The 27964-nt window shown below is 49.5% G+C and overlaps 1 protein-coding gene across 2 annotated transcripts in view; it reads right to left on the bottom strand.

Annotated features, from left to right (window-relative positions):
- Positions 1-27964, bottom strand: part of VPS9D1 (VPS9 domain containing 1) — a 48161-nt gene that overhangs the window by 2234 nt on the left and 17963 nt on the right. For both annotated transcript variants that reach the window (XM_083164325.1, XM_083164324.1), the window contains 9 exons: positions 26686-26748; positions 26513-26565; positions 26355-26442; positions 22091-22176; positions 18132-18571; positions 11460-11589; positions 10949-11139; positions 5851-5917; positions 191-295 (listed from right to left, as the gene is read on the bottom strand). In XM_083164325.1, coding sequence (XP_083020451.1) covers positions 191-295; positions 5851-5917; positions 10949-11139; positions 11460-11589; positions 18132-18571; positions 22091-22176; positions 26355-26442; positions 26513-26565; positions 26686-26748 — 1223 coding nt within the window. The remainder of the gene's footprint in view (positions 1-190; positions 296-5850; positions 5918-10948; positions 11140-11459; positions 11590-18131; positions 18572-22090; positions 22177-26354; positions 26443-26512; positions 26566-26685; positions 26749-27964) is intronic.

The raw sequence follows: 27964 nt of genomic DNA on the forward strand, positions 1-27964 counted from the left end.
CAGGAAAATGGAAGTCTGCAGCCAGATGTCAGACAATTTGCTGACACAGCAGTGGGCATGTTGTATGGAAAGTGAATTACATTACTCACGTTAATTACTGGTAGTACACAATGAGTAACATACATCCTGACACACTAATATAATTCCATAAAAGTCAGGGAGAAGAGTAGTAATAGCAGCAGGGACTCACCCCTCGTGTATAAACTCCTCCAGCGCCGCACACTCTGACAGCAAATGGGACATGCGGCTTCTCAGCACCACAAATGCCAGGATTGGCAGCAGGTCATCCGCCCCACTGAAACACGGTCAGAGGGAAGATGGATGCTTAGAACGGTATATAACTTGTACAACAGACAATGCACAGTGTACAACTAATAACAAGGGTATGTATACATCTATACTGGCAATACTTGTAAATAAAACAAGTACCGTATTTTTCGGACCATAAGACGCACTTTTTCTCCCCAAAAATGTGGGGGAAAAAGTACATGCGTCTTATAGTGTGAATAATACATATGCAGCATACAGCAAGAGCAAAAAATACCGTATGGAGCGCTCCCACTGCGCTGGGTGGGAGAGCCAGCAGTTACAGTGTGTGGGTAGCGCCGGCGGCTAGCGGCGGGTCCTGGCTGCTGCTGTGCCATCATCTGAGAGCCCGGCATCTGAGAGCGTGGCAGCAGAGTGCCCGCATCAGCCGGCATCATGTGACTCCCCCCGCTCCCCCCCTCACTCCTCAGAGTTCATTGGGCAGCGATACCTGAATGGGGAACCGTCTGTGTCTACAGTACGTGTGTGTGTGTGTGTTTCTGTCTATGTGTATGCTGACTCTGGTGTGTGTGTGTGTCTGTCTGTCTATGTGTATGCTGACTCTGTTGTGCTTGTGTGTGTATGTCTATGTGTATGCTGACTGTTTGTGTGTCTGTGTATGCTGACTCTGGTGTGTGTGTGTGTGTGTGTCTGTCTGTCTGTCTGTAGGTAAAATCCACTGTTCAGTATAACCTGGCATGTCTACCCATCCCTAGAACACAGAGCTGTATCCTCCATCGCATCAGTACAGTGCTAACTACTTCCAACACTGAATCTATCCAATCACGGCAGTGCATACACCTGCTTACAGGGAGATGCTGTGTGTACACCTGCTTACAGGTCTAATATAGGGGAGACACTTTGCGTACACCTGCTTACAGGCCTAGTATAGGGGATATGCTGTGCATACACCTGCTTACAGGGCTAGTATACACGGGAGATGCTATGGGTACACCTGCTTACAGGCCTAGTATAGGGTAGACGCTGTGCGTACGACCTTATTACAGGGCTAGTTTATTAAATATTTTATTACACTATTTGGTTCAGAATAATTTTTTTTCCTGTTTTCCTCCTCTAAAAAGTAGGTGCGTCTTATCGTCAGGTGCGTCTTTTGGTCCGAAAAATACGGTATATTTTTTTTATATGTACTTTGGTTGTTCCTGGAAACACCACTGCAGCAGCCACAATGTGTAATGGATTTGCTATTTGTAAGACGTATTAGAAAAGTAAGCTCCCTGTTTATCTAGCGGCCGTGCAGTCACCATATAATGCCCCGCTGGATGGCATGGCTGTATGTATGTGTGCACAGAGTCGGGCGAGGGGACGGTGACATAGCAGGGCTGATGGGGGGTTCGAGTCTTTGTATCAGACACAGGGAGTTGCAGAGATGTTCCTTTGTGTCTGTGTTTGGGGTCACGACACGTCTGCCCAGCGGAATGCGCTTGTAGAGGATGGACACACACACACGGCTCAGATACAGAGGTGGGGAGGGGGCTGGATTCTCCTGTGTGAGAACAGAGACTACATCAGGAATTAGGTCTTCACTTTTTCTGGGGATGAGACACATAAGTGTCCTATGTGGCTGGGGTCACCACCCCAAAGCGATGTCCTGCTGTCTGGGGTGAGTGAGGGACCGCGCGCGATGCTGATGAATCTGGATGTTTGGGAGTTTCAGCCTCATTATGAACTGACAGTTGCCCCCAGCGACAGCGATTACTGTCTGCGTTTAGCTCTCCCACCGCGGGGAAATTGTCTCCATTTCTCTGTGTAACCACAGTCTTATGCTACATCGTGTCACATGTCCTGTCTGCGTCTCCTTGCTGCCCTCTGTCATCCAGCTCCTCGCCCCTACTCACTGGGTGTAACCCGGTATATGAGCCTCTGCGCAATGTCTCTCCATGGTCCTTCTGTCTCCTCCCAGTATAACAACTGTCTCATTATTCTTTATATTGGACCCTTCTTAAGCTGGGTATGGATCATTAGGTCTCCAGCATGTTAATCGACATGCATTTAGGTCGACATGGGTTGGGTCAACAGGGTCATTAGGTCGACATGTCAACAGTCAAAAGGTCGACGTGGGGTTTTTCACATTTTTTTGGTCCCGCATTTTGACACAATTGACATGGACACTGGAACGCAGCCCCAACGTCCGCTCACATGCTTCGGGCACGGTGCCTTGATATGCTCGGCAGACTATTTATTCTCCCACCATGCCCTAGTGCCTTGATGGCTAACCTTGACACTCCAGCTGTTGTTGAACTACACATCCCAGCATGCTCTGCTTCAGCTTTGCTAATTGGCCATGCTTAATTTGATGCAGAGCATGCTGGGATGTGTACTGTAAAAGCACTTATTTTCGAGGGGCTGTAATTTTCGCGATTTTCACGAGCCTTCCGTAATAGCAAAATATTTCCTCCCCTTCTCATTTAATACGGGGGGAGGGGGGGTTCTATTTACAGCAGGTACAGTAGTTATTCGCAAAATTTTCAGCTCGCGAAATCGCAGATTTCTTCATTATTGCGAAAATTACTGCTCGCGAAATTAAGTGCTTATACAGTAGTTCAACAGCTGGAGTGTCAAGGTTAGCTATCAATACCCTAGTGTATGGTAGGGCATGTCGGCTCACATGACTGTCGACCTTGCCCATGTCAACCTAATGCTTGTGTCGACCCAATGACCATTTCCCCTTGAGCTGTTCTGGGCTGTCCTAGAGGTGCCTGCTAGCTCTCATAGAGTCTCTCACTCATCTTTAGGGATGAGTTTGAGGTGCCAGGCCCCCTGAGTTGGCACGGCCAGGCTGCTCCTACATTCTATGACACTTTACACTCCATTACACTTCACAGCTATATTTTATTTATGTGATGCCCTGGGGTGGTTTTGCTGGGCTGTCTTGGGGGTGCCCTGCACCCCAAGCATGAACCCCATAGTGCTAGGGACCTGCTCTAAAGCGGTGACCTTAACGTGGTGAGCAGGTAGATATATTTGGCCAAATGTATGCTAACATCCTCATAAATGAATTATAAAAGGAATACATGTTAGCAGTAATGATTGCATAGTGCACCTGCAGCCCCCCTGTTTTGCATTGAGCCACCACTGTAACACTTAATGCAACACTTTCTTTTAGCACCTTAATGATTGTTATTTTTTTTCACAGTAATAGAACACTTTGTAGCATTGTAATGAATTAATCCATGTACTACACAGCTTAGGTGTCTCTCATTAACACTAGTGTGATGCCCTGCGCGGCTGGTTTTTGCCAACTTGGTGGGGCCCCGCGTCCTGGACTCAAACCTAGTGTTGAGGGAGGTCACTTGGACACTGGTTGGTGGGCCTATACAATCTGGCCATGGCCCCTCGATTGCATAGCTCATTATAATGATTCTGATTAGGTATACGGTGTCAATGTCGACACATTCACACAAAACAAAACACCAATAGTGGTCAAACTAATGACAGTCTACGATTTTACTGTGGACAAGTCGACCCATTCCCCCATAGAGTGCATTGTACAGTCCATTATAGGATTTCATCTATAAGCCTGATGTCTGCTGGAAACAGCCTGTACGCATTATTTCTTTGTTACCACCACCCCCACAAACTTTTCACCCTCAGAAAACGGCGTATTTCTGACCTAATTCTGGCCAGGGTGAGCTGCGGATCCCTTATACCAGGGGTAGCCAACTCCAGTCCTCGAGAGCTACCAACGGTTTCCAGCTCACCTCACAGGTACACAGGTGCACTGAATACTCACTAACATTTTAAAAGATCCACAGGTGGAGCTAAATACGTCACTCGTGATTCTGTGAGGAGACCTGGAAAACATTAACTGTTGGTAGCTCTCGAGGACTGGAGTTGGCTACCCCTGCCTTATACTCTCACCCCATATTCCCTGAGTCCTCTCCTAGCTGTGTATTCCTTCCTGTGCTGGTGCGTTTGCCTGCCCTCTCCCCTCCCGCACTGTCTAATCCCTTCCCCAGCCCAGTCCAAGACCCCTTATTCTGACCCGGGCTGAGCTACAGATCCCTTATACCCCATTCACACCAGAAATGCAGGGCCAAACCCGGGAATTCAGTTCCCGGGACAAGAAGGGACATTCCCGGGTTTGGACCCATTCACACCAGAAATGTCCCTGCATTTTCTGGTGTGAGAAGGGGCGGGAAGGAGGCCGGCAGGAGGTGGGGAGGAGGCGGGCAGTCGGCGGGCAGGCGGCTGGGAAAATACTCACCCCGGTTGCTGGTCCTCCGTGCAGGCCAGGGATCCACACAGAAGGCGGCGCAAATGACGGGACAGGCTGCGGATGAAGATGATGCAGCTCTCCGGCGTCATCATCATCCACCGGCTGTCCCGTCATTTGAGCCCGCCGCCTGCGTGGTTTCCCGTCCAGACAGCACACCGAGGACACGGCAACCCGGGTAAGTATACCGTGTACCTTTCACACCAGCCAGGTCCCCGGGTTGAAACCGGGAACAACCCTGGTACCTAGCCGGGTTGAAATTTGCCCGGGATTTTGTCCCGGGAACCTTTCACACCAGCGCTAGTACCGGGTTGTTCCCGGACTCAACCTGGGAATTTAGGCTGGTGTGAATGGGGTATTATACTCTCACCCTATATTCCCTGAGCCCTCTCCTAGCTGTGTATTCCTTCCTGTGCTGGTGTGTTTGCCTGCCCTCTCCCCTCCCGCACTGTCTGATCCCTTCCCCAGCCCAGTTCATGACCCCTTATTCTGACCCGGGCTGAGCTACAGATCCCTTATACGCTCACCCCATACTCCCTGAGCCCTCTCCTAGCTGTGTATTCCTTCCTGTGCTGGTGTGTTTGCCTGCCCTCTCCCCTCCCGCACTGTCTGCTCCCTTCCCCAGCCCAGTCCTGTCCATGACCCCTCATTCTGACCCGTCCTGTGCTGTGGACCTCTCATACGCTCACCCCATATTCTCTGAGCCCTCTCCTAGCTGTGTATTCCTTCCTGTGCTGGTGTGTTTGCCTGCCCTCTCCCCTCCCGCACTGTCTGCTCCCTTCCCCAGCCCAGTCCTGTCCATGACCCCTCATTCTGACCCGTCCTGTGCTGTGGACCTCTCATACGCTCACCCCATATTCTCTGAGCCCTCTCCTAGCTGTGTATTCCTTCCTGTGCTGGTGCGTTTGCCTGCCCTCTCCCCCCCGCACTGTCTGCTCCCTTTCCCAGCCTGGTCTTGTCCACGGCTCTGCCCTATCTTTTATCTCTCTGTGCTAATTAGAGCAGACAGCCGCTGAGCTTGGGAGCTGGTGCTGTGCAGAGTGACGCAGCCCCCCGCACTCAGCATGGCGAGCCATGTACTGCTCCTGACTGTCACATCTCATCCATCTGTGAAGGTCCCTACGGGGCCTCCTATCTGTACCCAATAAACATCATGTGCACACGAGGAGAGAGAGAGAGAAAAAGAACACAACAGCCAGACACGGAACACATCACACAAGAGATATAGAACTTTGTGGCTCACAGTGTGGTGCGGACAACCCCTGACCTGACCTCTGCCCTTACGCTATACTCAAACGGAAGATACTCACATGGCGGCGGTCCCAGGGGTTGTGCTAAACTCCTCCGTGCACTCACAGATCCCACGCAGAGTCCTCACTAACAAGTACAAAAGCCATATATCAGTAACTCTGTGTGTCAGGGTGTGTCACCAGTTACTAGGGACCTGTGTGTAGGTGACAGGCAGGTGCACTATGTGTCAGGGTGATGTCACCAGTTACTAGGGACCTGTGTGTAGGTGACAGGCAGGTGCACTATGTGCCAGGGTAATGTCACCAGTTACTAGGGACCTGTGTGTAGGTGACAGGCAGGTGCACTATGTGTCAGGGTGATGTCACCAGTTACTAGGGGACCTGTGTGTAGGTGACAGGCAGGTGCACTATGTGTCAGGGTGATGTCACCAGTTACTAGGGGACCTGTGTGTAGGTGACAGGCAGGTGCACTATGTGTCAGGGTGATGTCACCAGTTACTAGGGACCTGTGTGTAGGTGAGAGGCAGGTGCACTATGTGCCAGGTTGATGTCACCCGTTACTAGGGACCTGTGTGTGCAGGTGGCAGGCAGGTGCACTATGTGCCAGGGTGATGTCACCAGTTACTAGGGGACATGTGTGTAGGTGACAGGCAGGTGCACTATGTGTCAGGGTGATGTCACCAGTTACATGGGGACCTGTGTATAGGTGACAGGCAGGTGCACTATGTGCCAGGGTGATGTCACCAGTTACTAGGGGACATGTGTGTAGGTGACAGGCAGGTGCACTATGTGTCAGGGTGATGTCACCAGTTACATGGGGACCTGTGTATAGGTGACAGGCAGGTGCACTATGTGCCAGGATGATGTCACCAGTTACTAGAGGACATGTGTGTAGGTGACAGGCAGGTGCACTATGTGCCAGGGTGATGTCACCAGTTACTAGTGGATATGTGTGTAGGTGACAGGCAGGTGTACTATGTGCCAGGGTGATGTCACCAGTTACATGGGGACCTGTGTGTAGATGACAGGCAGGTGCACTATGTGTCAGGGTGATGTCACCAGTTACATGGGGACCTGTGTATAGGTGACAGGCAGGTGCACTATGTGCCAGGATGATGTCACCAGTTACTAGAGGACATGTGTGTAGGTGACAGGCAGGTGCACTATGTGCCAGGGTGATGTCACCAGTTACATGGGGACCTGTGTATAGGTGACAGGCAGGTGCACTATGTGCCAGGATGATGTCACCAGTTACTAGAGGACATGTGTGTAGGTGACAGGCAGGTGCACTATGTGCCAGGGTGATGTCACCAGTTACTAGTGGATATGTGTGTAGGTGACAGGCAGGTGTACTATGTGCCAGGGTGATGTCACCAGTTACTAGGGGACATGTGTGTAGGTGACAGGCAGGTGCACTATGTGTCAGGGTGATGTCACCAGTTACATGGGGACCTGTGTATAGGTGACAGGCAGGTGCACTATGTGCCAGGATGATGTCACCAGTTACTAGAGGACATGTGTGTAGGTGACAGGCAGGTGCACTATGTGCCAGGGTGATGTCACCAGTTACTAGTGGATATGTGTGTAGGTGACAGGCAGGTGTACTATGTGCCAGGGTGATGTCACCAGTTACATGGGGACCTGTGTGTAGATGACAGGCAGGTGCACTATGTGTCAGGGTGATGTCACCAGTTACATGGGGACCTGTGTATAGGTGACAGGCAGGTGCACTATGTGCCAGGATGATGTCACCAGTTACTAGAGGACATGTGTGTAGGTGACAGGCAGGTGCACTATGTGCCAGGGTGATGTCACCAGTTACTAGTGGATATGTGTGTAGGTGACAGGCAGGTGTACTATGTGCCAGGGTGATGTCACCAGTTACATGGGGACCTGTGTGTAGATGACAGGCAGGTGCACTATGTGTCAGGGTGATGTCACCAGTTACATGGGGACCTGTGTATAGGTGACAGGCAGGTGCACTATGTGCCAGGATGATGTCACCAGTTACTAGAGGACATGTGTGTAGGTGACAGGCAGGTGCACTATGTGTCAGGGTGATGTCACCAGTTACATGGGGACCTGTGTATAGGTGACAGGCAGGTGCACTATGTGCCAGGATGATGTCACCAGTTACTAGAGGACATGTGTGTAGGTGACAGGCAGGTGCACTATGTGCCAGGGTGATGTCACCAGTTACTAGTGGATATGTGTGTAGGTGACAGGCAGGTGTACTATGTGCCAGGGTGATGTCACCAGTTACATGGGGACCTGTGTGTAGATGACAGGCAGGTGCACTATGTGTCAGGGTGATGTCACCAGTTACATGGGGACCTGTGTATAGGTGACAGGCAGGTGCACTATGTGCCAGGATGATGTCACCAGTTACTAGAGGACATGTGTGTAGGTGACAGGCAGGTGCACTATGTGCCAGGGTGATGTCACCAGTTACATGGGGACCTGTGTATAGGTGACAGGCAGGTGCACTATGTGCCAGGATGATGTCACCAGTTACTAGAGGACATGTGTGTAGGTGACAGGCAGGTGCACTATGTGCCAGGGTGATGTCACCAGTTACTAGTGGATATGTGTGTAGGTGACAGGCAGGTGTACTATGTGCCAGGGTGATGTCACCAGTTACTAGGGGACATGTGTGTAGGTGACAGGCAGGTGCACTATGTGTCAGGGTGATGTCACCAGTTACATGGGGACCTGTGTATAGGTGACAGGCAGGTGCACTATGTGCCAGGATGATGTCACCAGTTACTAGAGGACATGTGTGTAGGTGACAGGCAGGTGCACTATGTGCCAGGGTGATGTCACCAGTTACTAGTGGATATGTGTGTAGGTGACAGGCAGGTGTACTATGTGCCAGGGTGATGTCACCAGTTACATGGGGACCTGTGTGTAGATGACAGGCAGGTGCACTATGTGTCAGGGTGATGTCACCAGTTACATGGGGACCTGTGTATAGGTGACAGGCAGGTGCACTATGTGCCAGGATGATGTCACCAGTTACTAGAGGACATGTGTGTAGGTGACAGGCAGGTGCACTATGTGCCAGGGTGATGTCACCAGTTACTAGTGGATATGTGTGTAGGTGACAGGCAGGTGTACTATGTGCCAGGGTGATGTCACCAGTTACATGGGGACCTGTGTGTAGATGACAGGCAGGTGCACTATGTGTCAGGGTGATGTCACCAGTTACATGGGGACCTGTGTATAGGTGACAGGCAGGTGCACTATGTGCCAGGATGATGTCACCAGTTACTAGAGGACATGTGTGTAGGTGACAGGCAGGTGCACTATGTGCCAGGGTGATGTCACCAGTTACTAGTGGATATGTTTGTAGGTGACAGGCAGGTGTACTATGTGCCAGGGTGATGTCACCAGTTACATGGGGACCTGTGTGTAGATGACAGGCAGGTGCACTATGTGTCAGGGTGATGTCACCAGTTACATGGGGACCTGTGTATAGGTGACAGGCAGGTGCACTATGTGCCAGGATGATGTCACCAGTTACTAGAGGACATGTGTGTAGGTGACAGGCAGGTGCACTATGTGCCAGGGTGATGTCACCAGTTACTAGTGGATATGTTTGTAGGTGACAGGAAGGTGTACTATGTGCCAGGGTGATGTCACCAGTTACTAGGGACCTGTGTGTAGATGACAGGCAGGTGCACTGTGTGCCAGGGTGATGTCACCAGTTACTAGGGGACATGTGTGTAGGTGACAGGCAGGTGCACTATGTGCCAGGGTGATGTCACCAGTTACTAGGGGACATGTGTCTAGGTGACAGGCAGGTGCACTATGTGTCAGGGTGATGTCACCAGTTACATGGGGACCTGTGTATAGGTGACAGGCAGGTGCACTATGTGCCAGGATGATGTCACCAGTTACTAGAGGACATGTGTGTAGGTGACAGGCAGGTGCACTATGTGCCAGGGTGATGTCACCAGTTACTAGTGGATATGTGTGTAGGTGACAGGCAGGTGTACTATGTGCCAGGGTGATGTCACCAGTTACATGGGGACCTGTGTGTAGATGACAGGCAGGTGCACTATGTGTCAGGGTGATGTCACCAGTTACATGGGGACCTGTGTATAGGTGACAGGCAGGTGCACTATGTGCCAGGATGATGTCACCAGTTACTAGAGGACATGTGTGTAGGTGACAGGCAGGTGCACTATGTGCCAGGGTGATGTCACCAGTTACTAGTGGATATGTGTGTAGGTGACAGGCAGGTGTACTATGTGCCAGGGTGATGTCACCAGTTACATGGGGACCTGTGTGTAGATGACAGGCAGGTGCACTATGTGTCAGGGTGATGTCACCAGTTACATGGGGACCTGTGTATAGGTGACAGGCAGGTGCACTATGTGCCAGGATGATGTCACCAGTTACTAGAGGACATGTGTGTAGGTGACAGGCAGGTGCACTATGTGCCAGGGTGATGTCACCAGTTACTAGTGGATATGTTTGTAGGTGACAGGCAGGTGTACTATGTGCCAGGGTGATGTCACCAGTTACATGGGGACCTGTGTGTAGATGACAGGCAGGTGCACTATGTGTCAGGGTGATGTCACCAGTTACATGGGGACCTGTGTATAGGTGACAGGCAGGTGCACTATGTGCCAGGATGATGTCACCAGTTACTAGAGGACATGTGTGTAGGTGACAGGCAGGTGCACTATGTGCCAGGGTGATGTCACCAGTTACTAGTGGATATGTTTGTAGGTGACAGGAAGGTGTACTATGTGCCAGGGTGATGTCACCAGTTACTAGGGACCTGTGTGTAGATGACAGGCAGGTGCACTGTGTGCCAGGGTGATGTCACCAGTTACTAGGGGACATGTGTGTAGGTGACAGGCAGGTGCACTATGTGCCAGGGTGATGTCACCAGTTACTAGGGGACATGTGTCTAGGTGACAGGCAGGTGCACTATGTGTCAGGGTGATGTCACCAGTTACATGGGGACCTGTGTATAGGTGACAGGCAGGTGCACTATGTGCCAGGATGATGTCACCAGTTACTAGAGGACATGTGTGTAGGTGACAGGCAGGTGCACTGTGTGCCAGGGAGATGTCACCAGTTACTACGGACCTGTGTATAGGTGACAGGCGGACTGTAAATGAAAGGGTTACATGCGCCAGGTTACCGATGCACTCCAGCTTCCTCTGTGGCGTGCGCTGCTGGCACACTTGTACTAGATCTTCCACAGCCGCTCTGTATGGCTCCCTCATGTCTTGGTGGTACAGCTTCTTAGAGACCCCCACCACAGATGGCCCAGCGGTGCTATACAAGTCCATGATCTGGAGCAGAGATTCCTCCTGAGCAGACAGCACCAGCCTGGGAGAAAGAAGAACGCAATCAACAACTGAATATCTACCCATAGAACCAGTATAATAAGCAGGGAGCTTTCTCATACTGATCTACTACAAATATAACATACTACACATTTCTCAGCACCTCACAGTGATCACTGATGGTCCAGCATTGAGCATACCGCAGTGATCTAGTTACCTGCATGTGACCCACGCTGGGCACCTCGTAGTGATCCATCGCTGAGCATACCGCAGTGATCCTCAGCATGGGAGATGTACTCTGCCCATCGCATTCAGGTTTACAATACTGGCAGAGTTTATGGCACACCTGGGAGGGAGGATTACCTGTAGAGAGATACTAGTGCTGGCCACAGGGCTGGGAAGAAGCCTTCCTCTAAGCATTCCAGGCACACGTCCTTAATGTTCGGGGTTGTAGGAAGATCCAGAGAGACCTCGAAGGAAGACAGCAGCAAGTCTGGGCATGGGGCAGAATAACAGAATGAGATGTAATATTAGGGCCCATAAATCACAGGACACCACCGATCGGCAACGTCTGGCAAACATTTAGTAATTTGCTACTAATACAAACCACCCACCTCGGTTATGGGAGCAAATGTGTTGCACAAATTCTAATACTACATTGATCATTACTAGCTCCGGGATGCAGTTACAATCCCGGCGGTCGGGGTCCCGGCGTTCAGAATCCCGACGCCGGAATCCCGACCGCCGAAATGCTGACACTTTCTCCCTCCGTGGGTGTCCACGACACCCCTGGAGGGAGAATAAATTAGTGTGCTGAGCGTAGCGAGGCACCGGGCCCGCTGCGCGGCGAGCGCAGCAAGCCCGCAAGGGGGGACGATCCACGTCCCCCCTTGTCGGCATTTCGGCTGTCAGGATTCCGGCGTCGGGATTCTGAACGCCGGGATCCCGACCGCCGGAATTCAATACTGAATCCCTAGCTCCTTATAATACAGTCACGTTATATATGCTGCGTTATATAACAACATTTATTTTCTCAATGAGAGAAGTCATAATGGTTGAGGCAAATGACAAAACACCCACAGGGCATATCAGCGCTCTACCTAAAGGGGTGTACACATACGGTGAGATTTTGGCAGTAGATTTTGACTAGATTCTACCTATTTTTTTCCTGCTTAGTCAATATTGTCTAGCATAGATTGCTTAGCATAGATAGACTGTGCAGGCAATTTTGACTAGATCATAGACCAGTGGTGGCCAACCTGTGGCTCTTGAGCCTCATGCGGCTCTTCCCCTTGTAAAGTGCGGCTCCTGCTCCCACTGCTGCCTACCGCCCACCATCTGTCCCAGTCCCCCCTGCTGCCGGTTTCCTGAATCCCTTCTCCTTCTGAGGGGAGGAGAACGTGCATCGCGCATCTCTCCTACCCCTTACTGTGCATCCTTGTGACTGGGCCGTCCGCCAATCAGAGCTCGTGGGCCAGCAGCCAATCAGGAGCCGGCCAGCGAGCTTTGATTGGTTGGCGGCCCAGTCACAGGGAAGTGAGGGGGAAGGAGACGTGCTGTGTGCTGTGCTCTCCTCCCATCGGTGACATGACAGGAGGACTGCAGGGGGACACCAGACTGTCCTCTCCCCACATGGCAGCAGCAGCAACAACAACGGTGAGTGCTGCTGCTGCTGGGAAATTTGCACTGTGGGGGCATAGCAGTTTGTGGCACTGTGGGGGCATAACCGGCACCGTGTGGTGCATACCTGGCACCGTGGGGGGCATATGTGTATCTGGCACTATTGGGGGCATATGTATATATGGCACTGCACTATTGGAGGCATATTTGTATCACACCCACCCAAGGGGTCAAAATAGAGTACGCCCCTTTTTTTGGCGCATGCGCCTTCGGTGCGTGCATGATGTCGGCTCTTTAGCTTGACTACCGATATTTTTCGGCTCTTTACCTCTGACCGGTTGGCCACCCCTGTCATAGACTATCCTTACTTAGACAAAATCACTTAAGGCCCATACACACTGGGTGACTTTGAGCTGAAAACAGCAAGTTTTAGCGACTTTCAGCTCAAAGGCGCCCAGTGTGTATGCCCCAGCGATGAGTGCTGCTGTGCGCTCCCGGAAAAAAAAATAGAAATCCCCAAATCTGGACCATAGCAACAATGGAGAAAATTACTATCACGGCAAAGGCGATAATACTGGCATGACCTCTCCATGGAGGGCAGGATTGGCTGCTGCCACATTTGCATCAGCATACATCACTGAATGAGGCCCAGTACTGCCATACTATATCCTGTATATAGAATGAGCTGTACGGGAGATGTATAGTGGTCCCGTCCCATGAAATCACTGAGGGCCAGATGCACCAAGCTTCACAAGGTGATAAACAGTCAGCCAATTAGCTCCTGATCATTTTCAAACTCAGTCTGTGACATGGCAGTTAGGATCTGTTTGGCTGACTGTTTATCACTCTCCATTTTAATCACTTTTTGAATCTTGATACATCTGGCCCCAAATGTCTAAATGAAACCAGCTGCACCCTGACATGGACATGTAGTATATAGATAACTATAAAGAAAAAGTGATCTTGTGTATCCCTGCGCACCCCTTGCTGCCTGGGTTATGCTTCCCGGTGTCTTCCCGTAAGGCACCAAAAGGGCTGGTTTAAAGAGAAATAGGTGGAAGTGAACCTTTGGCGCACTGGCTGTTTTTAAGACTTATCCTTCATCCAATAATGAACCAATAAATGTGGAATAAAGGTTTAATTCATAGGCATGGTATAATAACAAGGAAAAACAATGCTGAGAATGGTATTAAGTTCTCTCACCCTTCAGGGGGGGTGGAGCCAGGATGGTGTAACAGAGTGTTCCAAAGATGAGGTGCACCCTGTAGGCTCCACACACTTAATATCAAGTCCACATGGGATAAACATACATCAAGAAAAACACATCAAAAATGGAATGATAGGAATCCTTCTCACCCAGATGGAGAGGTGGAGCCTGGGATGGTAAGTAACAGGGTGTCCAAGGAAAAGCTCACCCTGTTGGCTCCACAAGCTGACAACTGGGCAGAGGTCCTCTAAGGTAATCTGCAATCCTCGGCAAAGGCGATAATACTGGCATGACCTCTCCATGGAGGGCAGGATTGGCTGCTGCCACATTTGCATCAGCATACATCACTGAATGAGGCCCAGTACTGCCATACTATATCCTGTATATAGAATGAGCTGTACGGGAGATGTATAGTGGTCCCGTCCCATGAAATCACTGAGGGCCAGATGCACCAAGCTTCACAAGGTGATAAACAGTCAGCCAATTAGCTCCTGATCATTTTCAAACTCAGTCTGTGACATGGCAGTTAGGATCTGTTTGGCTGACTGTTTATCACTCTCCATTTTAATCACTTTTTGAATCTTGATACATCTGGCCCCAAATGTCTAAATGAAACCAGCTGCACCCTGACATGGACATGTAGTATATAGATAACTGTATTACGGGCCACGAGCCTGCACCCCTGCTGGTCTCCGATACCATGACTCTTCCAAGGTGGAGGACTGAAGAACATTCCAGCTACCGTAAGGCAGAAAGAAGGAGACCTCATATTTCGAGCTGACGATTGATCACTCAGTGCTGGAACGCAGCTGCTGGGCATTTGTGTTCCCCATAGCTCCTGATGTGGATGCACATTAGTACAAATTGCTGAAATCTCCCAGCTGCATTCTCTGCATGCGGAAAGCAGCTTACACAGATATAATCAGAGATTGCTGAGCTTTATGGTAATATTTGCTGTCAGCAGACACGTACACGGCAGATTGAGACAACGCTTGAAATGCTTTGTTATTTTGTCATCTGACAAATGAACTGCAATAACTGATGTTCATCTGGCCATAGAGATGAAATTGCAGCAGTTTGCCTATTTTGGGGCTACATGAAAAAGCAGCTAGTATTTACACTGCATGCAAAAACAGTGAATGTATTTCCTCCTTGCAGTGCAGCATGGTTACAGATACAAAGTAACCTGCTCCCTCCCCAGTCAGCGCCAAAACGTTCCAGTGATGTGTTACAACTAAAAAGCAGGAGGATACAAAACACAGTTACTATCTACTGATGTGTCCTCATATAGGGTGCATTCATGTGCCATACAGTGCGAGGCGCGCCGGTGCGAATGAGCCGAGAAGTGGAATATGGTGCTTTTTGTTTCAATTTAGATCCAGACACAGCCACATGCAGATATACAAACATCGCACATAGAATTGGTGAGTGTAATCTAGCGACTGGTCAGCGTAATCTAGCGGCTGGTCAGAGTAATCTAGCGGCTGGTCAGCGGAATCTAGCGGCTGGTCAGCGGAATCTAGCGGCTGGTCAGCGGAATCTAGCGGCTGGTCAGCGGAATCTAGCAGCTGGTCAGAGTAATCTAGCGGCTGGTCAGTGTAATCTAGCGGCTGGTCAGCGGAATCTAGCGGCTGGTCAGAGTAATCTAGCGGCTGGTCAGTGTAATCTAGCGGCTGGTCAGCGGAATCTAGCGGATGGTCAGCGTAATCTAGCGGCTGGTCAGTGTAATCTAGCGGCTGGTCAGCGTAATCTAGCGGCTGGTCAGAGTAATCTAGCGACTGGTCAGAGTAATCTAGCGGCTGGTCAGAGTAATCTAGCGAATGGTCAGCGGAATCTAGCGGCTGGTCAGAGTAATCTAGCGGCTGGTCAGAGTAATCTAGCGGCTGGTCAGCGTAATCTAGCGGCTGGTCAGAGTAATCTAGCGACTGGTCAGAGTAATCTAGCAGTTGATCAGCGTAATCTAGCGACTGGACAGAGTAATCTAGCGACTGGTCAGCGTAATCTAGCGGCTGGTCAGCGTAATCTAGCGGCTGGTCAGAGTAATCTAGCGACTGGTCAGAGTAATCTAGCAGTTGATCAGCGTAATCTAGCGACTGGACAGAGTAATCTAGCGACTGGTCAGCGTAATCTAGCGGCTGGTCAGCGTAATCTAGCGGCTGGTCAGAGTAATCTAGCGACTGGTCAGAGTAATCTAGCAGTTGATCAGCGTAATCTAGCGACTGGACAGAGTAATCTAGCGACTGGTCAGTGTAATCTAGCGACTGGTCAGCATAATCTAGCGACTGGTCAGCGTAATCTAGCGACTGCTCAGCGTAATCTAGCGACTGCTCAGCGTAATCTAGAAGTGTACTTTTGTTGCTGCTAGCTGTTTATAAGAATCACATAATGTGTGCAATAAAGTCACCCCGGACCTGGCATAGCGAGAGGGGCTGTTTGCTGCAACTAGAGCCACAGTAAATGAGCACACATCTACAGTATATACTATTATCTACTGGCGGGTGGGGAACAATTTTAAAATAGGCGTCCATCGTCTGTACATTATTGTAAACTTTGATATGCTATCAGCAGCAGCCTTCCAAGTGTACATAACCATGTCACTATACCACCAGTGGCCGATTCCCCCCACCACACAGACGGCCTAAATTCTCACTGTTACCATCTGTAAAGTCATAGCTGGGAGCGTGTGACATCCTCTGCTGCCCTCTCATGTTAAAATATGGTACTGCTCTGGCTTGATCTGTGTGACTGCTCACTCACTATTTTATTCACTAACACAAGCGGTCTGTGATCCTAAGGAAGATTAAATGGAGCCATTCACAGTTTCAGAGGAAAGTATCTATATGTAGACTCTATGGGGGAAATTTACTAACATTGGAGGTCTATTACACATGAGATATTGCTATGGGCAACCAATCAGAATCTTCTTATTTATTTTGCACCTTCTAGAAGATAATAGATAGTATATGATTGGTTAATCTTAGCAACATCCCATGTGAAATAGAACTCCCATCTTAGTAGTAGTAGTATTTTGTTTATTTATAAGGCGCCACAAAGTGTCCGCAGCGCCGTGCATAGCAAACAAACAAAACAAATTACAAGGTAACGTACAGGGTGTGTTGATAAAATACAGCATAAATAGGGGTATAGCTGGTAGAACTAAAATCAGCATCAGTTCTGAAGTAGGTGTCGAAATTGTCGAGGAGACTGAAGATGAAGTAGAGGAAGGGAAGAACAGAGCAGGAGCGCTGGTGAGGTAAATAGGTAGGGTGAGTACGTGAGGAAGGAGGACCCTACTCATAAGAGTTAAAAGACTAAAAGGAGGTGGGTGGACGAACCATCTTAGTAAATGTCCCCCTATGTGGTTTATTCACCACAGGCCCCCATACATTAGTCTGACTTCTCTTAAGGGCAAGTGTGACCCGATTTCCCTTGAGCTTCGCCGGCAGCTCACATCTGACTTGGCACTTGATGCACCATGTTTTACATGTGATTTATCGCACGTGAAAGGGCTCCCGGGGAGTTCAAGGGAAGTTGGATGCAATACATCGTGGGTGCTAAAAAGCCCCCCAGACGTGCCACTGACGGCTGCACAAAGATCTCCGACCCGATGCGCATGGGATTGTGTACTGGGTCGGAGCGGATATCAAACACATACGATATGACCAGATTTCACTGCCTGATCTGTCAGAATTGGTTGAAATTGGGACAAATCGCACTAGTGTATGGGGGTGTGCAGTCTATCATCTATACTGTAACCCTGTATGGGGCCTTTAGATGGAAGTTCTGTTGAAAATAGGATGTTGCTATGGGCAAACAATTCTAGCTATAATCTTCTAGAAGTAGATTCGAATTGGTTGCTATGGGCAACATCCCATTTTCAATAGAACTCCCATCTTAGTACATAAACCTCCATATCTGCTGTACATGGGTTGAGGTTACTAGATGTAACGGCTAGCATACAACGATGACTAATACACAACACATAGCATATTTCAGGGGCAGGGAACGTGAGGTACACTGTGGCAGTGCATTCTGGGATGTGTAGTTCCACAGTAGCTGGATTGCCTACAATACAAATACACTTCTGAGTCCAATCCAGTGGTTAAAAGAAAAGCCAGGGCCAAGCTCCTTTGTAATTATACATAAACTGGTGGCGAGTGGCCAAAGCCTGGACTAATACGCTGCACTGTCCCGCCTTCCACACATACCTCTGGCGTTGTGAATCTCTTTCACCACCACCTTTAAGTGCTGTGATGCTGTTAGTCTGTGCAGTGCCTCTGGGCCCGGGAAGTGTGTAGGCGACAGTAACATTTCCAAGTCCTCAAAGGAGCTCTCAATGTCTTTATTCTCCTTCTCCTCATCGGACTGGCTGCTCCAAGGTGGCAATCTGCCCTCTAGCCCCTCACCTACAGAGCGGCTGTGCTGGATGGAGGGACGGGGAGATTCAGGGAGGAAGTGTAAGCTCTGCGATGATCTCAGAAGAGAAGCGCTGGGGACTAGGGAGACGGAGTCCACGGGGAGAGAGCGACGACATAGCTTGGAGGCTGCTTTGTCCTTAGTGGGAGTGTTGCTGATAGCCGGGTATATGTGGCTGTATATCTGGCACTGGAGATGAATGAGGAGTTTGGCAATCGGATGATCTGCGGTGCTGTTACAGGAGGACAGAGAACAATTGTGTGAGGCCCTCACATTCTTCCACTGAATCCAATGACCCAACATACATCACCCACCGATTCTGTGCCTGTACCAGGTGATACAGCGACCACACACTTAATCTACATTCAGGGGTATTCAACATGCAGACCCTCCAGCTGCTATGGAACTACATATCCCAGCATGTCCTGCCATGGTTTCAGTATGACCAAATAGCAAAACGGTGGCAGGGCATGCTGGGAGCTGCAGTTCCCCAGAAGCTGGAGGGCTACATGTTGAATTCAATGCTCTATTACTCAAAGCAAGCAAATTATTGACAGAGTCAATGCTCCGTAATCAAATGCTTACTCTGCTGCCAGCCAATAGAGGGCGCCCAACACAGCTACTCAAATGTAGTTCCGTTTGGATGCGTACAGCTGCCGGGTCCAGCATTTCAGCTCGCACCCAACCGGTAGAGCGGTGTGCCCATTAGTTTGGATGGGTGTAGTCGCTATGCACAAAGTGCAAATAAAAAGATCAACTGCATAACGCCCTGCAATCTGCCGTAATTTTAGACAGGAGATTGAACGCGATATGAAAATTGATTACGACCCTATTTTACCATTGACCCTGTTGCTAAACAGAAATAAATATTTGGTACTCTACAGAGTAAAGTGAACCATATCACTCTGTGTTGAAATTGCTTTGTTTGCGTGAAAATGAGAAGTTGCTCTATACAGGCTGCCATATGTGTGTAACAAACCCTACAATTATAGCAGTTGACATAAATAAACTCTTCTCTTGGCAGAAACATATCATACAGTATATGTTCTAAAAAAAAAGAGCAAGAGAAAAGCAGCGCTGTACCTTTAAAAATAATTTGGGATTGGATAATCTTCACAATATATTTAATGATTAATAAAAGACAATTTAGACATGTAAAAACAAATTGAACATGTATAATAACTGTTTCTAAAATAGTTATAATTCCACTTCCACATTAGCAGCAATAAAGGGGAGAGTCCATTCCTAGTGTGCCCAACCGTGATAGGAGTTATAATATAGTTACCACTCCAGGTAGGTTAGTCCCCTGGATAGATGTCTCAGACCAAATGTCCAAATGTCCGGCCCAGAATGGCTCAAATTACGGCTCCACTGGATGATATGATGTAGTTGGCACTCCCGCTTGATCAATCCCAGGGTTAGGTGGCGCAATCCAAATAACCAGGTGGTCGGCCCAGGTTGGCTCAAATTACCGGTCCACCAGAGAAGGAAGTCTGGAGTGATACCTTTGATAAAGCCGCCAGGTGCAGCGAAACGCATCAGCCAGTGCAGATTCCACTTCCACTACCTTACAGGATTGAAGTCCAAACCAGCCCGACAATAGACAGTGCTTGTCAGGAACCCAGCCTACCATCTAGAGGTTATTTACCCTCCTCCTGCCAAAATCCGATCCCAGCTGTTTCTGGGACCCACAAACACTCCAGACTTCCTTCTCTGGTGGACAGGTAATTTGAGCCAACCTGGGCCAACCACCTGGTTATTTGGATTGCGCCACCTAACCCGGGGATTGATCAAACGGGAGTGCCAACTACATCATATCATGGGAAGCGGTCATCTATTAGAATGAACTTAGGTCTACAGTCATTAGGTCGACCCCACTAGGTCGACTGGCAGGAAGGTCGACCTGACTTAAGGTCGACATGGGCCAAGGTCGACATGACTTAAGGTCGAATTTGCATAAAGGTCGACATGAGGAAGGTCGACTGGTCATAAGGTCGACATGGGTTATTCACTGTTTTTTGAGCCGACATGTGCCGACAGGCGGTATTTCATGCCCTACCATCTACTAGGGCGTGGTGGGAGAATAAAATAGTGTGCCCGAAGCATAGCGAGCGTCCGATTCTCATTGCCAACTGTGTCCATGTCGACTGTGTCGACATTCGGATCAAAAAACAGTGAAAAACCCATGTCGACATTATGACCAGTCGACCTTCTTCATGTCGACCTTTATGCAAATTCGACCTTAAGTCATGTCGACCTTGGCCCATGTCGACCTTAAGTCAGGTCGACCTTCCTGCCAGTCGACCTAGTGGGGTCGACCTAATGACTGTAGACCTAAGTTCATTCTGACAGATGTCCCGATTCCCATATCATCCGGTGGAGCAGTAATTTGAGCCATTCTGGGCCGGCCATTTGCACATTTGGTCTGAGACATCTATCCAGGAGACTAACCTACCTGGAGTGGTAGCCAGGGCTATTTTTCAGTAGGCTCCAGCAGGAACTGAGGCCCTTATTCTAGTTCACTCTTTCTGACAAAATATTTCTTAGATGGACAAAACCATGTGCACTGCAGGTGAAAAACCCCACCCAAATCTAATTATCTCTGCACAAGTAACACCTGCCTTACCTACAGTGCACATGGTTTTGTCCATCTAATAAATATTTTGTCAGAAAGAGTGAACTAGAATAAGGGCCTCAGTTCCTGCTGGAGCCTGCTGAAAAATAGCCCTGGTGGTAACTATATTTTAACTCCTATCACGGTTGGGCATACTAGGAATGGACTCTCCCCTTTATTGCTGCTAATGTGGAAGTGGAATTATAACTCTTTTAGAAACAGTTATTATACATGTTCAATTTGTTTTTACATGTCTAATTTGTCTTTTATTAATCATTAAATATATTGTGAAGATTATCCAATCCCAAATTATTTTCAAAGGTTTCTCTTGCTCTTTTTTTCTGTACAATCAAAAAACAGGAGTAACTAACCTGTTCTAAGCAGCTGCTAGGTGACCAACTCACATCCAGCCCCCATAGTTCCTTCCTGTTTCAGGTAGGTTCTAGCAACCCCTTTTTCTTTTTAGTATATGTTCTTACTCTTATTTACTAGACTTTTCAGTTCAGACTTTGTAAAGAATCAGAACAAAACATAGCTTTCACTTTGGCTATAAAGGAGGCGGCCGCAGCTGCCCCAAAATGTGGGGTAAACGAATATGATTAAAAGGGATCCAAATAGCAGTTCTCCTACACATACTCACTGGCGTTACCCTGGTGCTGGCAGAGATCAGAGAGATCACTTTGCATATGTACAGGTGGGAATGTGCATCTGTCCATATCAATGTCCTGTAACACAACAGACAGCTGTCCTTTATGCAGCTGCAAAGGTGTAAGAAGTCGGAACTCATGGGTAGATTTATTAAGCTTGGTGAAGTGATAAAGGGTCTGTTTTTTATCACCGGCCAATCAGCTCCTACCTGTCATTTTTCAAACCTAGCTTGTAACTTCACAGGCAGGAGTTGATTGGCCGGTGAAAAAAATAGACTCTTTATCACTTCACCGAGCTTAATAAATCTGCCCCTCAATCACTCCGATTCCCGCAACGACAGAAACTGGATAATGGTCAAAACATTAAAAATGGAAAAATATTGTGCAGTGTTCCTGAGCCCACTGCCACAGGTAACCTGCCCACTCCTGATCTCAAGCAGCGCGTGTAAATATCAGTACACACCGTGCAAAGCTTGTAAAGGTTTGTTACCTGAGGATCTGGTAAATGTAGCTGGAAAACAGGTCTGGGTCACTGGGGTTACTCTTAATCTTTGCTTTGCAGAGCTTTGGCCAGTCCTGTCGCACAGAATCACAGAGAACACTGTTGGCTTTTGGGGTAGAGAGGAGCATTTAAACATTTATGGTAAACTGTGGGAAGAAAGGCTAAGAAAGATAAGTGATGGGGTGCAATCTGCAGGTGGGACAAAATCCGTCTCTAAGAAAACCTGTACCTGTCATTTGCAGACTACAGAGGAAGCCCTTGTAGGGGCTGAACCCATAATCTGCCCATCCATTCCCTAGGAACAAGCTGTCTGAGAGATTTCTCTGGCTATTGGCTGCCTTTCCTGTGAGTAGGTACCTGTGCAGGACTCACACACAGCCACTAGCACCGCGTTATTAGTGCAGGACTCACACACACCCACTAGAACAGCGTTACCGATGCAGGACTCACACACACACCCACTAGCACCGTGTTACCGGTGCAGGACTCACACACACACACGCACACACCCACTAGCACCGCATTACCAATGCAGGACTCACAAACACCCACTAGCACCATGTTACCGATGCAGGACTCACACACACCCACTAACACTGTGTTACCGGTGCAGGACTCGCACACACAAACTAGCACTAGCACCGTGTTACCGATGCAGGACTCACACACACCCCCACTAGCACAGCGTTACCGATGCAGGACTCACCTAGTAGGACCGTGTTACCAGTGCAGGACTCACAAACTCCCACTAGCACCGTGTTACCGATGCAGGACTCACAAACACCCACTAGCACCGTGTTAACGATGCAGGACTCACACACACCAACTAGCGCTGTATTATCAATTAAGGACTCACACACATCCACTAGCACTGCGTTACTGGTGCAGGACTCACACACACACACACACACACACACACACTAGCGCTGCGTTACCGATACAGGACTCACACTAGCACAGTGTTACAGGTGCAGGACTCTCACACATCCACTAGCATGGCGTTACAGGTGCAGGACTCACACACATCCACTAGGCACTGCATTACAGGTGCAGGACTCACACACACCCACTAGCAACGCATTACAGGTGCAGGACTCACACACACACTCATTAGTACCGCGTTACCAGTGCAGGACTCACACACATACTCACTAGCACCGCATTACCAGTGCAGGGCTCACACACCCACTAGCACCGCGTTACCAATGCAGGACTAACACTAGCATCACGCTACCAGTGCAGGACTCACACACACCCACTAGCACCGCGTTACAGGTGCAGGACTCACACACACCCACTAGCACCGCGTTATAGGTGCAGGACTCACACACACACTCACTAGCACCGCGTTACCAGTGCAGGACTCACACACACCCAATAGCACCGTGTACCAATGCAGGACTAACACTAGCATCGTGTTACCAGTGCAAGACTCACACACACACCCACTAGCACCCCGTTACAGGTGCAGGACTCACACACATCCACTAGCACCGCGTTACAGGTGCAGGACTCACACACACCCACTAGCACTGCATTACAGGTGCAGGACTCACACACACACACACACACCCACTAGCACCTCATTACCAGTGCAGGACTCACACACACCCACTAGCACTGTGTTACCGATGCAGGACTCACACACACCCACTAGCACCATGTTACCAGTGCAGGACTCACACACACCCACTGGCACTGTGTTACATGTGCAGGACTCACACACACCCACTATCACCGCATTACCAGTGCAGGACTCACACACACCCACTAGCACCATGTTACCAGTGCAGGACTCACACACACCCACTAGCACCATGTTACCAGTGCAGGACTCACACACACACACCCACTAGCAGCATGTTACCGATGCAGGACTCACACTAACATTGCGTTACCAGTGCAGGACTCACACACACCCACTAGCACTGTGTTACAGGTGCAGGACACACACCCACTAGCACTGTGTTACCAGTGCAGGACTCACACACACCCACTAGCACTGTGTTACAGGTGCAGGACACACACACACACCCACTAGCACTGTGTTACCAGTGCAGGACTCACACACACACCCACTAGCACTGTGTTACCAGTGCAGGACTCACACTAACATTGTGTTACCAGTGCAGGACTCACACACACACACCCACTAGCACTGTGTTACAGGTGCATGACTCACACACACCCACTAGCACCGCGTTACCAGTGTAGGACTCACACACCCACTAGCACCACGTTACAGGTGCAGGACTTACACACACACACACACACACCAGCACCGCTTTACCAGTGCAGGACTCACACACACCCACTAGCACCGCGTTACCGGTGCAGGACTCACACACACCCACTAGCACCGTGTTACCAGTGCAGGACCCACACACACCCACTAGCACCGTGTTACCAGTGCAGGACTCACACACCCACCCACTAGCACCACGTTACCAGTGCAGGACTCACACACATCCACTAGCACCGCGTTACCAGTGCAGGACTCACACACACCCACTAGCACCATGTTACCAGTGCAGGACTCACACACACCCACTAGCACCATGTTACCAGTACAGGACTCACACACACACACCCACTAGCAGCATGTTACCGATGCAGGACTCACACTAACATTGCGTTACCAGTGCAGGACTCACACACACCCACTAGCACTGTGTTACAGGTGCAGGACACACACACACACCCACTAGCACTGTGTTACCAGTGCAGGACTCACACACACCCACTAGCACTGTGTTACAGGTGCAGGACACACACACACACACACCCACTAGCACTGTGTTACCAGTGCAGGACTCACACACACCCACTAGCACTGTGTTACCAGTGCAGGACTCACACTAACATTGTGTTACCAGTGCAGGACTCACACACACACACACACACCCACTAGCACTGTGTTACAGGTGCATGACTCACACACACCCACTAGCACCGCGTTACCAGTGTAGGACTCACACACCCACTAGCACCACGTTACAGGTGCAGGACTTACACACACACACACACACACACACCAGCACCGCTTTACCAGTGCAGGACTCACACACACCCACTAGCACCGCGTTACCGGTGCAGGACTCACACACACCCACTAGCACCGTGTTACCAGTGCAGGACCCACACACACCCACTAGCACCGTGTTACCAGTGCAGGACTCACACACACACCCACTAGCACCACGTTACCAGTGCAGGACTCACACACATCCACTAGCACCGCGTTACCAGTGCAGGACTCACACACACCCATTAGCACTGTGTTACAGGTGCAGGACTCACACACACCCACTAGCACCACATTACCAGTGCAGGACTCTCACACACACCCACTAGCACAGCATTACTAGTGCAGGAGTCACACACACCCACTAGCACCACGTCACCAGTGCAGGACTCACACACACCCATTACCACCGCGTTACAGATGCAGGACTCACACACACCCACTAGCACTGCGTTACCAGTGCAGGACTCACACACACCCACTAGCACAGCATTACTAGTGCAGGAGTCACACACACCCACTAGCACCACGTCACCAGTGCAGGACTCACACACACCCATTACCACCGCGTTACTGATGCAGGACTCACACACACCCACTAGCACTGCGTTACCAGTGCAGGACTCACACACACACCCACTAGCACCGCGTTACCGATGTAGGACTCACACACACCCACTAGCACTGTGTTACCGGTGCAGGACTGACACACACACACACACACACCAACTAGCACCGCGTTACCGATGCAGGACTCAGCCACTAGCAACGCGTTACCAGTGCAGGACTCACACACACCCAGTAGCACCGCGTCACCAGTGCAGGACTCACACACACCCACTAGCACCGCGTTACCGATGCAGGACTCACACACACCCACTAGCACCGTGTTACCGGTGCAGGACTCTCACACACCCACTAGCACCGTGTTACCGATGCAGGACTCACACACACCCACTAGCACCGTGTTACCGGTGCAGGACTCACACACACCCACTAGCACCGCGTTACCGATGCAGGACTCACACTAGCACCACGTTACCAGTGCAGGAATCACAAACACCCACTAGCACCGTGTTACAGGTGCAGGACACACACCCACCCACTAGCACCGTGTTACTGGTGCACAGTCAGGAACCTGCAAGGAACTCCAGAATCTCAAACTCTGTATAAGTTATTCTGACTGATACATAAAGGACCATTTACCCCGCTATCATCTATACTCACGTAATCCTGCTCATATTCCAGGAGAGCAGTGTACAGCTTCTTCTGCTCTTCTTCCTCTGGGGTCATCCGCTTGTTTTTGGAGAAGCGTCTGCAGGTAAAACAGAGGCATAAGGAGGAGATGGTGGAGGACACACTCCGGAGAACCATCTCTCACATACCTGTTTGACTCTTCCTGAAGCCGCAGTCTGCGTTCCTCTGCTTTTCTCTGCAGCTGGGGAAGAGGGGGTGGAGGTTAAGGAATTAGCATCTCTTAGCCTGAATGTAAATAGAAGCAACACCCTGTAGAAGCAGCTCCCCCTCTGCCCACAACACCTCTCAGGTAAAAGGATACGGTCTCTTCCCTGGCCTTAGCAATCACCAGATTCTCCATCATCTTCCGCTGGAGCGAGAGGGTCTAGAGAGAAATAATGACAGAAAGCCGTGATTTCCTCTGGTGAAACGTAGTCCTAGATCTTTCTAATTTGCCAAAACCTTTCCGGATGTCTCTATTCACACACACATCTACGACAGATGTCCGGTCTATGATACAGTTACCATTGTCACTCTCAGAATCCCTCACACAATGGCCCTTATTCAGATCTGATCGCAGTACAAATTTGTTCTCAAAATGGGCAAAACCATGTGCACTGCAGGTGGGGCAGATATAACGTGCAGAGAGAGTTACATTTGGGTGAGGTGTGTTGAAACTATAATCTAAATTGCAATGAAAAAATAATGCAGCCAGTATTTACCCTGCATAGAAACAAAATAATTACTCTCTCTGCTCATGTTACATCTGCCCCACCTGCAGTGCACATGGTTTTGCCCATTTTGAGAACAAATTTGTACTGCAATCAGATCTGAATAAAGGCCAATAACTGTTAAATATATCAGTATGCACATAATATCCCCATGCTCTTCAATGCATATGTAGTCTTAGGCAGCTTAGTCGCATCGCTAGTGAGATAAAATTGCAATGCACAGGGTTCAACTAGACAACAGCGCTGTGTACCTGTGTACAACTCAGGCAATAACCTGGAGAAAATGATGGAGGTCCGATATGAATGAGCCCCGCCATGCCTCACTGTGTTTATATGTGACCTAATACCAATTCCTCCTAAGTGCCTGGGACACTAGAAGGGACTTTGTATGCGGCTACAAGGTGAATATTACACTACCCACGGTGGAGCGTCTAGGTTGTTCCTCACATCTCTCACCATGGGCCTTATTTTGGTTCACTCTTTCTGACAAAATACTTCTTAGATGGACAAAACCATGTGCACTGCAGGGGGGCAGATGTAACATGTGCAGAGAGAATTAGATTTGGGTGTCTATAAACCCTTCCCCTGGCAACTGCGCCACTTGTCCTGCTCTGTAATGCGCACAGTAATGGTCACTAACATGATACAACACTGTTATTATTTCCATTTATTTTTATTTATGTTACAGGCTGTGCATGTCTGTGTTTGCTGGATTTACGGTCCCCTCCTCCCAGCTTCACGTCTCTATCCTGCCGGCTGCCACCTTATCACTACAGAAAGCAGCTGTGGCTTTATGGACCACCTAAGCCCCATCCTATGATATAAAGGTCACCTTTCTGCAAAGAGAAAAACAACATTCCCTATACGCTC

The sequence above is a fragment of the Crinia signifera genome, chromosome 11, assembly GCF_055691185.1.
Source record: "Crinia signifera chromosome 11, ASM5569118v1, whole genome shotgun sequence".
Lineage (NCBI taxonomy): Eukaryota > Metazoa > Chordata > Amphibia > Anura > Myobatrachidae > Crinia > Crinia signifera.